The 18,054-nt window shown below is 39.0% G+C and overlaps 1 protein-coding gene across 1 annotated transcript; it reads left to right on the top strand.

Annotated features, from left to right (window-relative positions):
- Positions 1-4,563: 4,563 nt before the first annotated feature.
- On the top strand, positions 4,564-13,902 carry DDX18 (DEAD-box helicase 18). The gene is made up of 14 exons (XM_030952752.1): positions 4,564-4,753; positions 4,869-5,054; positions 6,036-6,170; positions 6,670-6,805; positions 7,118-7,218; positions 7,315-7,514; positions 7,602-7,716; positions 8,542-8,681; positions 8,881-9,042; positions 9,948-10,100; positions 10,757-10,870; positions 11,303-11,359; positions 12,371-12,548; positions 13,175-13,902. Exons 1-14 carry the CDS (start codon positions 4,636-4,638, stop codon positions 13,315-13,317), a joined length of 1,938 nt encoding a protein of 645 aa, XP_030808612.1. The 5' UTR covers positions 4,564-4,635; the 3' UTR covers positions 13,318-13,902.
- The last annotated feature ends 4,152 nt before the right edge of the window (positions 13,903-18,054 follow it).

Genomic DNA, 18,054 nt, shown 5'->3' with positions numbered 1-18,054 from the left:
ATTTCCCTTACTGTGTCAGATTTCATACTCTCTTTGAGTTTAATCATGACTTTATATCGTTTGAACAGAGCTATTTTAAATGAAGATCTGTAAAAGATAAAGCAATATAAAAGACACACTCCTTCTGAATAGGAGACAGTAATATACTTACAAGGATTCTTTAAATTAATGAGGGTACTGTAAAAGGAATGCCTTTTATGCCTGAGAAATTTGTTATTTTAAGGGTTATGAACCTGTCAGTCTGTAAGTTATAAACTAGTTGCTCGACCTGCAGTTTGATTAATCTGCTAATAAATCACTTGATCCTACTTGTAGTCTTGGCAGCATTTTGAGAGACCTTCACTAAGTTTTCTAAAAACAGGAAAACATTAAAAATTGGATCTTTGTTGGTAAAAAAAGAATATTGTGGATTTACATTGTCTTAATAAAAGTGCCTGTAGCTTATTGTCCTGTGCAAAACAAGCTATTTATCAACACTTGCTAGGGTTTGTAGAATAGAAGCAAACCTGTAAACAGTCTCCTAAAATAGAAAATGTTTGAATATTATTTCATCTGACTCAGAAAAGCAGCTTCTGAGGACCCCAAAAATATTTTGTAAGTTTAAATTGCAAACATCAGAAACAAACTTTAAATAAAAATAAAATTAAATAAAATAGAATCTAACCTCTTCAGCTGTGTGTCATGCATAAAATTTGCACTTCAGTTATCCTCATGGTACCCTCCTGCCTGCCAGTGGTACATTACAAACTGTGCATTGCTCTTGCATTATGTATTTTTTGTTCTCTCATTGCCTCTGTGAGGATAAAAATGTGTATAGCACCTTGTTTTCCTGAAGACTTTTTGTTTGCAATGTGTGGGTGATAAATATAAAATAATCTCTTACTGCAAGGGAGAACATTTCCTACAAGGTGCATTTCCTGGACTTTGGTCCTCCATGTGACAAAGAGGAGATCATGCATTAGAACACTTGCAATGGTTTCAGTTCCAGCTGTAAAATATGGGCTGAATGAGAAATAAAAAAATCACAAATGTGATTTGAATCCAGCTCTATTGCCATGTCCACCAAGGCCTGCTGCTGTCACTTATGACTGAGACCAAACTGCCTTGTGGCACAAGGGACACATTAGCTGAAAGCAGCCTTAAAGCAAACCCCTAAAAATATGTGATTGCGATAGCTTACCTTGCTTTTTCCAAACATGGATACCTTACTCTCCTAGTCAGCCATACTTTGAATTCCCTCACAAGTTCAGTGATATTCAGTGATACCCTATAAAGACATGATTTGTACCACCAATTTCTAACTCACGCTAACATTGACATGTTCTATAAATCAAGTCATCTATTCTCCATGTGATGTATCTGAATGTATCTGTAACTCTGCCATATATATCAGTTCAGGTTTGGGTTACTTTTCTCTGTCAAAGTCCACATTTCAGAACTATATATCTCCACTAAATTAGAAAATTTATTATTTCTGCAGACACCTATGTAGCCATCATTTGCATATGTACATAGAATGGTAAGGTAGACACATTTGAAAAAAATCTGATTTTAAACCAAGTCCTTTTGTATTACTGACAGATAAATTTGCATTTGCATAACATGGAAAATAATAATCTGCTAAAAATTAAAAGACAGCTCTGAACAGTTTTCCAGTTTGTGGCTGCAAGCAATAAAAGCTTTAGCTTTCTGGTTCAGAACTTTTAGCTGAATAGTGCAGATGTTCATAAATTACATCAGTGTTGATTTTCTTCATGTTCAACCTAAGACATCAAAAAAGCATTTCTTCAAAAATTCTGATTTCTGAAAATAAAACTTGTCTTCTTTAATTCAGCTCTGTACCCAAAATCCTGTTATTAAAAAATGACTACACACTTTCATTTCACAACCTTTTCTAGATGGGGTTTTGGTACTTTTTGTATAAATTACACCTTCTACTTGAAATGATACAACTGAAATCAATGACTACTTCTGTCTTCTGTGCTACATTTTAATCAACATAAGTTAGTTTATGGTAAGTAGGCACAAATATTCTGAATTTGGCTATAACTCTGGGAGATAAAATACTGACATTGGCAGCCCATAAAAAATATTCACCTTTATCTCATACGGACTTACTCAGCTCTATAAGGGTTTTACTCACACAAAACATGTTTCCCTACAAACCTTCCTGCAAGATCACAAGCAGAAAATTTGGGACATTTTGACAACAATTCAATAACCATTTGAGAAAATCCCATTGTTAGTAATGATTGCCTGATAAATCAAGCAATTAGGAATGAATGTATTGGACAAAAATGACACTTGTACTACAGGGGATTCATACGCTATCTAAGAAATGCCAAAATTCAGAGAAAAACCATTAACATGAGTTAGTGGTTTAAATTACTGTCTAGACTTATCACAATAATATTATCATTATTATCTTCTGTCTTCTGAGTGTTCTTTTTTTTTTTGTGTGTGACTTTCCACAATAACAGCTTGAAAAAAACCAAATAGATGCTAAAAGAAGGAAGCTCAAAAACACATTTTGAAATTTCAAGAGAAGTACATTTGTTTGTTAATGCTAAGTAACATGTTTTGTAAGATATTGAGAGAAAGCAATTTTGGAGCTTATGATAATTTGCCACCTAAAAAAAAAATCTGTACTTCCTGAATTCTGATACAGAATGCCCTGACATCTGTGTACACAGATGCAAGACCATCTTTTGTCTATAAAGTTTTCCTTGTGTGCCATGCTGTTTGTAGCCAACAGAACAGGTCAGTGTGACCTGACATAACTGTTCAGGACAGTTTATCAATGTGGGCCTTGTGCCACACTAATGCAATTTCACAAAGACTTGCCAAGTCAGGCAGAACCCAGCATGGACACTGAGGTGAGTTCTTTATATAAAGGCTTTTACCTGACCAGAATCCTTTACCAGGTCCTAATTCTTGGCAGAGCTGGGGGTGTGATGACGTGGGTGAAAGCAAAAAAAAAATGACAATTCTGGCACTACTGGTTAAGATGGGAACATGAAGACCATGCTATGCCCAAAGGACATAACTTTGTCCTCCCTCAGTGTATTAGTGTCAGCTCCCTGATGTCCAGACCTCTATACATTTTATCTGCACAATGACCATATTCCAGAAAGAAGCACTGTCCAGGTTAATCTGGGTCCAAATAGCAAACCTAGTCACATCCATATAAATCACTACAGACTAGGAAGAGCAAACCCATGTCTACTTAAAAATACATTCTGCAAATACAATATAAGGTAGCCTGGAGAAAATAGACACAAAACCTAAATTACACTGAGCTGCAGCAAGGAACTTTCCCCTGCTTAAAATTAAGCAGGTAAAACTGAGTTCCTCCAGAGTCTGTACCAAAAGCCTTTCTTGCTGAGGATGGATCAGTTCAGATTCAAATGCAGCTGATGGAAATAGCAATAATCCATTCAATTTATTAAAGCAGTGGCATCGAGTCTGTGAGAGTCTGGACAGGATGGCATGGTTTACAGACTGAAGCTCTGGTAAAACAAACTTAATTCTCATCCTGGTGATCCAAACGACCTATGGAAGCAAATAATTACAGATGGTGAAAAATTACTTTCGTTACTTAATATGGAATTAGTTCCGCAGTTTATTCTGTGTTACAGCAAGGTATCAAGGGCTGAACCTCACTTAGTTTGCAGTCTCGGGTCTCTCAGAAGGCACTGGTTTCTGGTTTCACGTGGCAAAGCGCATCCCTGTGCTGGCTGTGCCCTGTGCTGTCAGGAAGCAGCCGGGAATCCTCTTTGGAGAAGCAGGGAAGTGACTCTGCCTCTGTATTTGGCACTGGCGATGCCACACCTGCGTGCTGTGCCCTCAGTCCCAGGGCACCGAGGTGCTGCACTGGGTGCAGTGAGGCTGGGCGAGGGCTGATGAGCAGCGCTGAGGGAGCTGGGGGTGTTTAGCCCGAAAAAAAAGGAATTTCGGGGCCCCTTCTGCCCTCCACAATCCCTGACAGGAGGGGGCAGCCGGGGCGGCGAGCTCTGCTCCCAGGCTACAGGACAGGAGCACACGGCTTCAAGCTGCGGCAGGGGAGGCTTAGGCTGGATATTAGACAGAATTTCTTCACAAATCGTGATTAAACATTGGAATGAACTGCCCAGGGAGGTGGTGGAGTCACCATCCCTGGTGGTGTTTAAGGAAAGCCTGGACATGGTGCTCAGTGCCACGGGGTGATTTTGATCGTAGGTTGGACTCGATGATTTCAGAGTTCTTTTCCAAGAAGGCACCACCGAGCAGACAGGCGTTGTGAGGCTGGGGTGCTCTGTGTGGGACACGGCGAGCCCCCCCCCTCAGGGAAACCCGGGACGTGTTCCGCCTCGGCGCCTGAGAGCGGGGCCGGGAGCGCAGCAGGGATGGGAGCCGCGAATGGGGCGGTAATCGAGGCCAGGAGTGGGGCAGGGACGGAGGCCGGGAATGGGGCGGGAATCGAGTCCGCGAGCAGGGCAGGGATTGGGGCCGGGCCCCGCGCGGCGCTGCCTCCGCCGGGCCCCCAGAGGGCGCTGCCCGTGGCCCGTGAGGCCCCGCGGGCGGCGGTTCCGGCGGGTCCGGTCGCGGCCTCCCCACGTGTGCCGGGAGCGCGGGGTTCCTGCTGCCGCTGCCGCGATGTCGGTGCCGGCTGCTGCCAGCAACCTGCCCATGCGGCTTCTCCGCAGGAAGATCCACAAGCGCAACCTGAAGCTGCGGCAGCGCAACCTGAAGCTGCTGGCGGCGCAGGGGGCAGGTACGGGCGGGCGGCGCCGCGGAGCCTCTCCCCGGCCGAGCGCCGGCGGAGCCGTGACTAACTTCGTGTTCTCTCCCCTCTCTCTCCTCCTTCTGTCTCTGTCTCCGCCGTGCAGTGCCCTCGCCGAGCGAGGCGGCTTCTCAGGGACCCCCGGAGGAGGAGGTGGAGGAGGCGGCGGTGCCTGAGGAGGATGCCGCGGCCGAGGAGGGCGCGGAGCCTGCGGACGGAGCCGGACCCCGCAGCGGGGAAAAGAAGAAAAAGAAGAAGAAAAAGAGAAAAGCGGTGGCTAACGGAGGAGATGGTGCGTGTTTTTAGCAAAGACAGCGTGTATCCCAGGACTGAGTTAGTCTGGGAGACCCCACAAGCGCCTCCTTAGGTTTCCCGCGGCGCCGGGGAAAGTTTGAAATGCCATGTGCCGGTCAGGTGTGCGCCTTAAAGACCCTGAGGTCTAAAGATTTACACGTTTCATTCCAGCTGCGAGATTTGAATTCTTAATCCATACTAGTAGCCAAGTTATTTGTTCCATGGGGTTGTGCTTTGTAACGCTGACTGGATGTTTTGCTTGTTTATTATTTCAATACATGCCCTTTGTTTCAGGGCTGTAGTAGATGAGTGCTGTCTGTACTTGGCTGTGCAGCCAGTATTGCTTTTTAGCAAGATGTCCAGCCTTTGACAACATTTATATATTATGAAACTGAAGTATACTTGAAAACTACAAAAAAAAAAAAAGCACCACACAAATATTGCTAGGTTTGCATATGGTTTTATATGCATATATTTATAGATACTTATCTAGACATACATGAAGAATATAAGCTTTCAAAATATATTTGATTTTTGGGACACACATCATGGTTATGGCAATGAAGAGGTGCTTTCATTTCTAAAGATTCAGGTACCTAAAATGCAACTTCTCACATACCCTGGGCACAAATGGTGTAGGAAATTTGGTGTCTGCATTGCCAATGGGAAAGAATTTTGTAATCGGTTTAAGGACAATTTATCTTGCTTCCACACAAGATGTCACATGATATACATGAAGCTACATTGTTTCACTGTACAAAGTGGGCTGTATGGAAGGAACTTGGGGAATTTTTGCTCTGTGCCTCAGAAAATTCCATAGAAACCTTGTCTCTCCTCCAGCCCCCTTCCACCCCAAAAATCATGATCTTTATACATAGTTTACAGACTAAAGGAAATTCAGTCTGTGAAACAGCTTTTCATGATAACCATGATCTTTGTATTTCTAACTGACTTGTTTTCTGTAAAAATAACACTCCAGATATAGAAACCAAAAAAGCAAAAACTGAAGAACATGAATCTGCAGAGGCAGAAGATGGAGATAAGCAGGACTCTGGAGAAAAAGAAGTGGAAGAGGAGGAGGATGAAGTGCCCAGTTTGCCACTAGGTGTAACAGGTATCTTGTGTTTTCTTTTTCATGCACAGGCAAAATCCCAAGGTCTAACGCTTTTCTTCCAGAGCAAGTTGCAGTTTTCAAGTGAGCTTTGTGAGTCAGGTGTTTGGATACATGATTTGACACTGGCAGCTGTACAGCTCTCACCCACCTGCTGTTCTTGGAAATTTGCATTATATACACATCTGTTGGTCCTACAATTACTAGTGAAAGTGTTTTTTATACCTATATACACATATGCTTATCTGTAAAGGAAGGAGTTCATGAAGAGCATGCTGGAGGTGTAGAACTAGTAAATCTGACAGAAGAAGCAGTGCATTCATCTTCATTTTTATTAACTCTGTGTAGTTTTCTTATGAACTTATTAATACAGAGTATTTTGCCAGTGTCTTTGGATTTTGTGATAGAATGCAATAAGAAGTCCTTTGGTCAGTTTGAACTGGTTAATCTCAGATGGCAGAAGAAATAAATTTAAATATTTTTATTTTACCCCTCACTTCAGGTGCTTTTGAAGACAATTCCTTTGCTTCCCTGGCTGGTTTTGTCAGTGAGAATACATTGAAAGGCATAAACGACATGGGGTTTACACACATGACCGAAATTCAGCATAAAAGTATTAAGCCTCTTCTGGAAGGCAGGTAAGAAATAAGGCTTTTTAGTCACTCTAATGACCCCAGGTTTTTTGTAAATTTTGCTGGCAAGCTACATACATGAATCATAAAATCAAATCATGGTACCATTAAGGTTGGGAAAGACCTCCATGGTCATTGAGGCCAGCCTTTCACTGGCTGGTTGCTGTGACTTGCCTCTGCCAGCAAGCTCCCAGTACCAACTCCACTGGTCTTCTTTAAGCCATGTTAGTTTTTTACATTGTCAGCATGGATCAGAGTGAGATTGCTCTTCTCTTGGTATGGTCAACTAAATACTTCTTTTGCTATTGCTGCTTACAGGGATATTTTAGCAGCTGCAAAAACAGGCAGTGGAAAAACACTCGCTTTTCTAATTCCTGCAGTAGAGCTCATCTACAAGCTGAAATTCATGCCTAGGAATGGTAAGGCTCTTCATTTCACAGCTGAATTTTACTGCAAAGCAGCCATTTGGAGGGTTGGATGAGTTGTAAGTGACTCTCTGGTTGATGTATTTTTAGGAACAGGTGTTATTATTCTTTCGCCTACCCGAGAGCTGGCTATGCAAACCTACGGAGTTCTTAAGGAACTTATGAATCATCACGTTCATACCTATGGTCTGATAATGGGGGGCAGTAACAGATCAGCAGAAGCACAGAAGCTTGGAAATGGAATCAACATCATTGTAGCCACACCAGGAAGATTGCTGGATCATATGCAGGTAGATACAATATTGATGTCTAATCTGGTTGTTAAAACGTAAAAAAACTCCTTTCCCTGTCTGACTGTGAGTTTGTTAATCTTCTAGAACACTCCAGGTTTCATGTACAAGAACTTGCAGTGTTTGGTAATTGATGAGGCAGATCGAATCTTGGAGGTTGGATTTGAAGAAGAAATGAAACAGATCATAAAACTTTTACCAAGTAAGAAAAAAACCTCTCTTTCCTGGAAATCACTTGACTAATATTATGTCTTCTTTTTGACTCTATTATTATAGGAGAAGTTATTAATTTTTATAGTTCTGTAAATGAACTTCATAGTGGTTTTCTTACTCTATCCTTTTTTCTGCTAGCCAGTATATATTACTTATTCAACATCATTTATCTGAAGAACAGAGTTTTTAAATGCTCTTCAGAGATATATTTCTGTTCATATAAAATCCTTTTAGTTTAATGTTTCCATTTTCTCATTCATCTTCCTCTGCCTGTTTATTTCCTGCAATTCATTATTTCCTAATAAGGTTTAAATTCAAGGAAAAAGGGGTTCTGACTTGCAGTTCAATCTTTTTTGATACCTCCAAGACCAGTATCTTGAAAATTTTAAGTGTTTACCTGAAATTTTTCTTTTCCTAATTTTTCATTCAACTATTCCTTGTAATTGATGTATTAAACACAATTTGAATTGTTTTTTCAAACAAAAATATTGTAGTATTCATGGAAATTAATTCAGAATTAGAAGATTGATCTTGGTTTTGTTTTGTGTCTGAATTGGATTGCAAATTATTATTAACATTTTTACAGAGAAAGAACACTGTGTTTCTGATAGTGGTTAGGATTTTGGGGGTGGGGACAGGTGAAACAAACATGGTGTACACCCCATAATACAACTACACCTCTTTCTTTGTCAGTAGCAGTATGTTTGAATTGGAATTTAGTTGGAAGATTTGCCCAGGGAAGTTTGCAGTTAGATTTTATGGAATCACTGAATTGTTCTTTAAAAAGTGAGGCTGTCTTTCAAATATGTTCCAGAGCGCAGACAGACGATGCTTTTCTCTGCCACACAAACCAGAAAGGTGGAAGATCTGGCCAAGATCTCTCTGAAGAAAGAGCCACTGTATGTTGGGGTTGATGATAACAAGGAGACAGCAACTGTAGATGGTCTGGAACAGGTAAGACAAACATTAGTGGGAGGCTTGAGATCTGTGACCATACCAACCCCTGTGGTTTTTTTTACCTGGGGTATTTCAGATGTATAACTGTTTGGTGAGGTTTTTTTCACAAAGTAGCCCTTCCCTGATGTAATTGTGTTGCTAAAACACAAGTTTGCTCCTTACTACTTTTATTTAACAATGTTTAAAATTTTTGCAGGGTTATGTGGTCTGTCCATCTGAAAAAAGATTCCTTTTGCTCTTCACATTCCTCAAGAAGAACCGGAAGAAGAAACTGATGGTATTTTTTTCTTCATGTATGTCAGTGAAGTACCACTATGAATTACTCAACTACATTGATCTGCCTGTTTTGGCCATTCATGTAAGTATCTTATTCATTGATTTATTTGGAATTATTCTGACAACACCTGTAAGTTGTTATTGGCTTTACATTTGCCTAGTTTGTTTCAGTCCAGTTTCTAATAAACTGACAGGCTGCTCATAAAACTGATGATGGTCTTGATTAGTCTGTAGAGGAAGGAGATAAAGCAAAGATTATATAATAACACTTCAGTAATCAGACTTGCTATTTTTTGAATCAGTGCTGAACAGTGATACTAATTTATGCTCTCTGTGTAGCAACATTTCTGTTTTCTTCTGAGAAGTTACCTTTCCCAAGCACTAAAATTCAGTATGTGGAGTGAATTTCTTGTCAGAGAAATCCAGAGTCTGATGCCTAAAGTGTTTGATGCTTTTTCTGAGGCCTGGGTGATATTTGGATTTACTATGCCAATTCTTACCATTTGGATGAGCATTGTAAATTTTTTGTCAAAACCACAAAATGCACAGTTGAGAACAAAGAATTGAGTGAAAGTCTATGAAACAGTTGCAACTAATCACAAATGTTCCTTTTTATTTCGTTTTGGGGGAAAATATCTTGCTATTCTTTGATAGAAATGTGACAGGTGTCGGTTTTGTTTGGTTGTTTGCTTTTATAACCTTTAATCTGTCTCACATATTGCCAGACTTCCAAATGTCCTCTTTCTGAACTTGAAACATGCATGTTGTGCTCATGAGAAGAATGTTTATGCAATTTTTAATGTTTTGGGAGATACGTTGTAACCTCTGAGGGATGCCACTTCTTGTAACCCTGTGTGGTTTATCTTTTTCTTTGTTTCTTCACTGCAAATGGTTCTGCTTGGTCTGTACAAAACCATGATTTGGAAAGATGCCTCAAATTACTTTTTTAGTTGATATTTCATCCCCAGTGCGTTTGTTTCCTTTCAGGGCAAGCAGAAACAGACCAAACGTACTACAACGTTTTTCCAGTTCTGTAATGCAGAGTCTGGAATACTGCTGTGCACTGATGTGGCTGCCAGAGGATTGGACATTCCTGAGGTTGACTGGATTGTCCAGTATGACCCTCCAGATGATCCAAAGGTAAGTTAAGGAAATAGACAAGTGTCACAGCAAGAAATCAAATTCTGACTACAAACTTAGTTGCAGAGAAGAGCTGAAACTGCCGCTTGACTGAGGGCAGGATTCAGCTGGTCATATCCAGCTGCTGGTTTCTTTCACTGCCCTTCACCAGCTCCTAGGAAATGCTGCTCCTAGCCAAGACCTTGATTGCCTTCTTAAGAATTGCATTTTAAAATACTGTTTGTGCTATGAAATTAAAATCTAATCAGCTAAACAGCCAAACACTTCTCAAGAGGAGTGTGAGTTTACGTATGCATCCCTGAGCTTTTCCAGTTGAAATTTGCTTTTTGTTTAAAGATAATATTCTTACTTGAATAAAAGTCTACTCTAAACAAGGGAAATTCAAAAATCTCTAAAATCAAGGTTTAATTTTCAGTTACTGTGGACTAAAATTTTTTTTCTTCAGTAAAAGACAAAATGCTTTAGTCAGGGGCTGTCTCAGCCTGATGTTGCTTTGCACCTTCAGCATTTGTTTTCCCTTATCCATTTGTCTGTGCCAAGAAAAAGTCTTAGCAAATAGTGAATGGTGCATTACATTATATTAAGGTTAACTCTGGTGCATTTTTTGTTGATGATTAAGACTGCCTGACCTTGTTGTCTGTTACTCTTTCCCAAAGGAATATATCCATCGTGTTGGTAGGACTGCCAGAGGAATAAATGGTAGAGGACATGCTCTGCTCATCTTACGACCAGAAGAACTGGGCTTCCTTCGTTACCTGAAACAAGCCAGGGTAAACTTCTGTCCAGTTTTTAAAGGCAAAACTTGTTGGTTTGGTTTGCTTTGCTTTTTCAGTGATCAGTTTCATTGTGTTTAATTCCAAAAGAATAGTCTTCTTTTAAAGGTAATCATTTTAACAGAACTGCACAGAGCTGCTTGGTTGCTCTCCTTATGGACTTGTTTTGTGACTTTAATTAAAGTGATTTAACTTCTAAAGCAAAAGTGGTAAAAAATTGGTGTCATACTGAGTGTCTCTATTACTCTGGCTTAAAGGAAGTGATAATACTGTCATGTTGATGTAAAGGCACTTTCCAGATACAGCTGTGGTATTAAAAAAAATCTGTTATCTAGCAGATTGTTTTCTGTTTGTCCTCGTTCTTGAAGCACATTCACTATATTTACACAGTGTAAATAATGTTGATACTTCATTTCTTCTGTTTTTAAGGTACCACTAAGTGAATTTGAATTTTCTTGGTCAAAAATCTCAGACATCCAATCTCAGGTATGACAAGTTTTTACACTTCAACTACTTTGAATACCTTTGTTATAATTTGCATGGAGAATGTTGCAGTCTATAATGACTGCAAATCAAAAATATGTGTGCTTCTTTAGGAATGTTAGTATATAAGCCCATGTGTATTTTTAATTATCTGGTGTTAATAAAGCCCAATATGAGCTAAAATTCTTTTGTGCTCTGGACTACAAAAATAGCCAAGGAACACAGGGTTATGGGGAGTAGCACAGATAATTCTGAAGATGTGAGTTTCTATTGTTGATTACTTCTGTGAATCATTCTTTTGATAAGAGTCCTGTAAAGTTTCTTTGCAGTAACTTGAATTTAAAGTGGCAAGTACAGGAAGCAGTGAAGACACTCCTTACAGAGAGAGGTTCCTAATTAAGCATAATCAGGAAGAAGTGGTGCCTAATGTAGCTTATTTTTAGAATGCTGAGTTAATGTACATTAAACATCAAATGAAACACTGGGATCTAGTGAGTATTGGGAACTTGGCCCACATCAAATAAAATGATAGTTTAGCCTGTGTATCTGCATTTTTTGTTTAGAATTAATAATGCTGATTTCACAGTGCATTGGCACCATAATATATCAGACTTTGCATGGAATTGCATGGAATCACACAGCTGACATGTCAGGCTGGCAGTTTTCATACACATGGTTTTGTGGTGTGGCTGCAGGTGTATTGTCCTTGATTAACTTGTTTGGGACAACCCAGTTTAATATTTCTGGAAATTTTCATATTGCTGAGGCTTGCTTTGTACTGTAAGTCAACTTCAGGATTCTTTTTTGTCCCTCTTCTTGTTTATAAAAGCATTTTTACACCTGAATGTGCACTTTGATGTCACAGGGCAGTGTTGCTGAAGTAAGGAGTGAATATCATTGGCACTCATACAGTAAAAAAAAAGTCTGAATATAATGTATAATGTTGAATATAATGTTAATTTTTAACAGCTATAATTCTTTATGTCTCTTATGGTTTTATGTTTCCCTCACCAGCTGGAAAAACTGATAGAGAAGAACTACTTCCTTCACAAGTCAGCCCAGGAGGCTTACAAAGCTTACATCAGAGCTTATGACTCCCATTCTCTGAAGCAGATCTATGATGTCAATAACTTGGATCTTCCCAAAGTCTGCCTTTCGTTTGGTTTTAAAGTTCCTCCGTTTGTTGACCTCAGTATCCTTTTACTGCAGTGTTTCAAAGCTGAATTTCTGCATTATAAATGTTCAGTGCAACTTGCTGAATTCCTGTGGTATCTCAAGTTCTGCTGTTTTGTTGTTGGGTTTGGAGTTTTTCTGCTAATAACAGTAAAAATGCATCATGCTCCAACAGTATTTTATCAAAGGAAATGTAAATATTAACTGCAGAAATGCCTACAAACATCTCTTTTAGCACCTGTCCGTGCAGTACAGGTCTCAGTTGCTGTTGGGCAGACTGGAATGCATCCATGTTCCAAAGTATTGTTCACCTCCATGCAAAATTATTTTCATTGAAAGATACTTGCTTAAGTTTCTTAGTCATGGAATATTGGCATAGAGGGGCAAGAGCAAGAACTAGAAGACTATATCTAAATTACTTTCAAAACTGACAGTGTATGGAATTTTAAGCAGTAGTACATTGAACAGCTTAATTGGACAGCTGGAGGAGTATTTAGAACCACAGGCACAAAGTTCTGGCTTTCTCTGTAATTAGGCAGCTCAACTTTCTCTCTGTTTTTTTCTCAGATCAATAACCCTTAGTAAACCCAAAATGCAATATTTCAAATTACTCCTTTCTAAATTCTTTAACCAATGAAATTTTAGATGTGAACAGCAACCATGGCAGAAGACTACAGAAGAGAGGTGGAGGTGGGGGATTTGGCTACCAGAAATCAAAGAGTGTCCACAAAGCAAAAATCTTCAAACACATCAGCAAGAAATCTGACAATCGGCAGTTTTCTCGTTAATTCTGCCCATTAAAATGCCTTGCAGCAGCCTACCTTGATCAAAACCATCTGGCAGTTACTTCCAATTTAAACAGCTCCTTTCCCATTTTTAGGTCTCTTTAAGGATTTTTTCTTTTCTGGGAACATCTTTTATTTTTCACTTCAGGAAGACTCTTCAGAACTGGGGCTTAAAGAAGAATATGGCCAGGGAATTTTGCCATACTGGTTGTAAGGAAGATCATTTAAATTACCTGAAGTCAATACTACAGAGATTGTTATTAAAGAAAGAGAGAATACCTTTAGGTTTTATAGAAGAATTTGCTTTACATTTACCCTTCTTTCTATGCATGCCTCTGAAAATTACTAGAGTGGACAGCATAAGGACATTGTGAGATAAAAAGGTTTTGCTCACATGAATCATTGCAAGGGATTTTAATGCTACAGAACTCTGCTTTGGCCATCAAATACACTGAAGAATATAAGAAGATTCCTTTAGAACTGAACCATGGATGAATAATTAAGGCTGTATGAGCTTGTGAATAATTTCAGACATGGTATCTGTATAACAAGTACAGTGTCCAAAATAAAACAAATATCTTACATCAGTTCTGGTACATCTGCTTGTCTGTATAATAGTGTTACCATTATATCACATTTAATGAGTAATACTGGTTAAATGTGATATAATGGTAACACTATACTGAAATACTTGGTTTTCCTTCATGTTTAAATCTGAATTTATTAATCTGGGGATGTCTAGTGTACTCTGCAATGAATTAAGGAAAGCAGATTGCATAAATTAAAGCACTCAAACCAGGTATTTTTTAAAGACGCTTCATAACCTTGATGCAGTGAGAAGTTCTGCAATTGTATCTTGTAAATTACAAAAGTGAAGTGCTTTCAAGTCTTAGTCTATCAGATCAGCAATGAGCAAAGTCAAAGATACTGCCACAGGACTGGGAGGTCCTGGGAGAGACTCAAGTGAAAAAGTGAAATGGCTTATAAATATACTAGAAGAGTATTTTGAAGGAGGAATACAAAAACTGAAATGGAAGAGGGTGGAATACACATTGCAGACAGAAAAAATGTGGAGGCTTCAGTACAAGAATACATAAGTTGGGTAAAAGAGTAATTGTATTACACGTATTATTTCCATCTCTCTGCCATTGTAGCAGTAGGTAACTGCTCTTAGAGGCTACAGTGGTGGTAAGAAGTGTTTCAAAAGTGTTCTTTCATGTGTCATGCAAGGACTAAAATGTCACAAGATCCAGAAATGTGGGCCATCTGTGATTACAGTAAACCAGCTTTTAATTTACATTTAAAATGTAACCCAGGTGCAGTTACAAATACAAAGCATAGGTAGTTATTCCAATATAAACTGGACTGTTATTTCTTAGGTCTTCTGAGGTAGCATGCATTGAAGTATTTTTTAAAAAATCAGTGGACTTCCTTTTCATCCTTGGGGAAAGCAGATGGGGAGAAATAATAGGACCATTCTGTTTCTAGTGCTTCCACCATTCAGAACTGAGCATTGTCTGGTTTTCCCTCTTATGAAATGGCTAACTTTAGACCCTAATGGGCTTTTAAGATTTTTAATGTCGAAGTAATTCTTTTACTAGAATTTGAATGTCTTGTGCTTCTAATCTTGCAATGAAATAGCAAAATCTCTGAAGTGTAAGCAGTGCTAGTTATGATGCTTGTCTCATTGAGTTCTAATCTTTGATTCTGGGTTTTCTTAAAAATTTATAAATAATAGATGTCCAACTAATTTCCATGTCATTAATTTAATTTTATTTTCATTAATAGCACATCTTAGGAGTTCTCTCTGAGATCTACATCATCATACAGTTTAAGGCTTCTGTTTATACCTGCCAGCTGTGCAGTTACTGTATGGGAATTATCCTTCATTAAAACAAAAGAAATGCTGAGGGACTCATTAGATGAACTGCAAAATTAATTACTGGGAAAGAGATGTAAGCAAAGCTGCAGTAAACCACTGTGAAGAGCAGTGTGGTTATGTGGGTGTGAGCAGTGGTTGCAGTAGTGTGGAGTATTGGTTTGGAACAGGAAAAATTTGGGATATGGAGTCAGTGACCACCTGTCTGACCACATGCTCATGGCCAGAACTGGTTGGCTTTAAAAAGGCATCAAAATTCTGCCACTTCTAAAGTCTGAATACATGGAAAACTGACAAAGAGCCTGCACAACTCCTCCCTGTGATACTTGAGTTGTATTTCCTAATTTTCTAGTACAAAGAAAACTTTGAAACAAACTTCTGTAGGAGATGGAAGGACTGGATATTACTGCTCTAGAGTAATAGTAGCTTACACTGAAGAAAAAATAGAAGTTAACACCATTACTTGAACATAGAGGTATAATGGCTACTCCCTGCCTGTAGTAGCTACAAAGTCAGCTCTAATTTCCTGATTAAGCAGAACAGAAATTCATGAGCTAAGTGGGAATCAAAAGCTTTCTGTCTTGTGCAGGTGCAATTACCTTTTGCTTTGTTTATGAAATCGTAAATGACAAATAGTTTCTGATGAAATATCTGTGTATTGGGCAGCATCTGTTCCACCATGGTATTGCAAGAAGTGCAAAAGATTGTCAAACTGGAATTCTAAGGTTTCCTTTGCAGCTTCCCCTGTTATCAATCTTGTGAGCAGTTAATAGACCTCAGCCATCAGGCTCTCAAGGCTTGTCTCACAGCAGTGACCAATCGCTCAGGGACTAATATCATGTGCCTTGAGAAATTGCTTTCTTCCTCTGAGAACCTTGACAAAGAAATTGGGCTCTTTAAACCACTTAAGGGGGTGATCAAAACTCTCCTGCTTGAACTGGAAGATGGTTTTGACAGTTCCTGGAACAGGCCCATAAAGGAGCACTCTGCCACTGAGTTACTGCTCATAATGGTGAAAAATCTTGTCATGGTCAGAGTTTCGTGTGCCATAAAGCTGCAGAGTTACAGACAAGCACAACGCTGGTCAGAAAGGGTTGCCATCAAATTTTTCAGGGTGAATGTCACAGGTAGAAGGCACCTTTATTGACACTGTAGAGCAAGAGTAGTTGAGAATTGAGTAAGATATTTACTGAGGTCTGCTGTAAATAAGTATGTTTGTATTTTGGCAGTAATCAGCCTTTCTGATTGATGTATGACTTGATGACTCAATTTAAGTAAGTTAACAAAGCTCTGATGATTTCCTTTCAAGCCAGTGACTTGAGGCTCAGGGAAAGCAACTCACAGGGATGGTGAAAAGGGCTGTGTGATTTTAAAAAATAATATTCTAGTGGAGGTCTCACTGTGAAGGAAGACATGGTGCTGACAGGATAGTGCACAGGACTGTGACTTTGGTTTTAGTTCTACCACTGCCCTACTTAGGAGACCATTGTCCAGTCACTTCAAGTGCTCAAAACTTAGAAGGGATTTTACAGAGCCCTGAAAACAGCCAGAAAAGAGCCAGTTATTAGCCCTTGAAAGGTGGGTTTGTTGCTGGGTTTGGCTTTTTAAATTTTTTTCAAATTAAAGTAATGCTGAAAGAAGCCTATAATCAAGGGGCTAAGCATACAGAATAAATGTCTATCACTGCTCCTGGCTTTTGCTCTATTGGCTTGATTTTCTCAGGATTTTAGAATTCATGCAATGCTTACTGAGGCTTTTGTTTTATGATCCTTTTGGATTTATAGAAGATGTTAAGCCTTGACAATGAGAATCCAGCCTCTTGAGCTAGAATGCTCTTAGCTGCTAAAAAATCTGCTGGCTTGCATCAGAGTCATAAATACCATGATGTTGCTTCTGTCAAATCTCTTTATTGCACAGCCACATGGGGAAGAGATTACTTTTGGTTTTTCCTCTTAGCCACCATGATAAACTTTTGATATGGAGTTGTGAGGAGAGGTGGAGGAAAGATGCCATTAGAAGAAGGGAAGACAAATGGAAAATCAGGGTCCTGTCTAGAAACACATTCACTTTGCTATATGGGTGTCATCCAGCTTAAGAACTGCATCCACTTTTCAAAAAAAACCCCAAAACCTTAGCATACTCCTCAATAGCAGTCTATCTTCCCAGACACTTTTGTAAGCTGCAATATTGAAAAACACAACCATCTACTATTTTTTCCCAGTTGGTCAGAATTTAAAGAAAAAAAAAAAAAAAAAAAAAAGGAATATTGTGGGCTCTGCAAAATCTTGTACAACAGTTACAAAATTTCCAAACTCTCCTCTCTACTCTGGCTGTCAGCTAAAGATGATGAGACATCCAGGGCTTTCTGGGCTCCTCTATGAGCGGCTGCAATCACCTATGAATGTTTTCATTATTAATAAAATCAATACTACCTGGCATCTATGTGACATCTAGATTCTTCATCACATTTTCAATTGTGGATGTATGGAACCAGCTGTCAAAGGACTTTGGAAGGTTTGTTTTTTGTCTTGAGCTGAAATTTTCTGTATATTTCTCAAATCAATTGCAGGATTTATATAACTGAGCTTTCTTAAAATGCTTTAGAAAGGAGGCTGATTTTCTACTAAAGAGGATGGAATAAAACTGCATCTGCTAGAACCTTTTTTAGCACTTCTGAATCTAAAACAAAAAATGGAAAATATGTAAAGAGTCAAGTTCAGTGTAGTCCCTTTATAATGGTCTAAAAATAATCTGCCTGTAATGGATAAAAAAAAACTTCTGGAAAATCTAATATTAAATTTTATATGTTTGCTATAAAAATACTGCATCACTTCACAAAATAGGCTGGAATTCTGTTATCT

Source organism: Camarhynchus parvulus, chromosome 7 (genome assembly GCF_901933205.1).
Source record: "Camarhynchus parvulus chromosome 7, STF_HiC, whole genome shotgun sequence".
Taxonomy (NCBI): Eukaryota; Metazoa; Chordata; class Aves; order Passeriformes; family Thraupidae; genus Camarhynchus; species Camarhynchus parvulus.
Note: the sequence above shows the minus strand (reverse complement) of the source record. Positions and strands in the feature narration are given on the sequence as shown.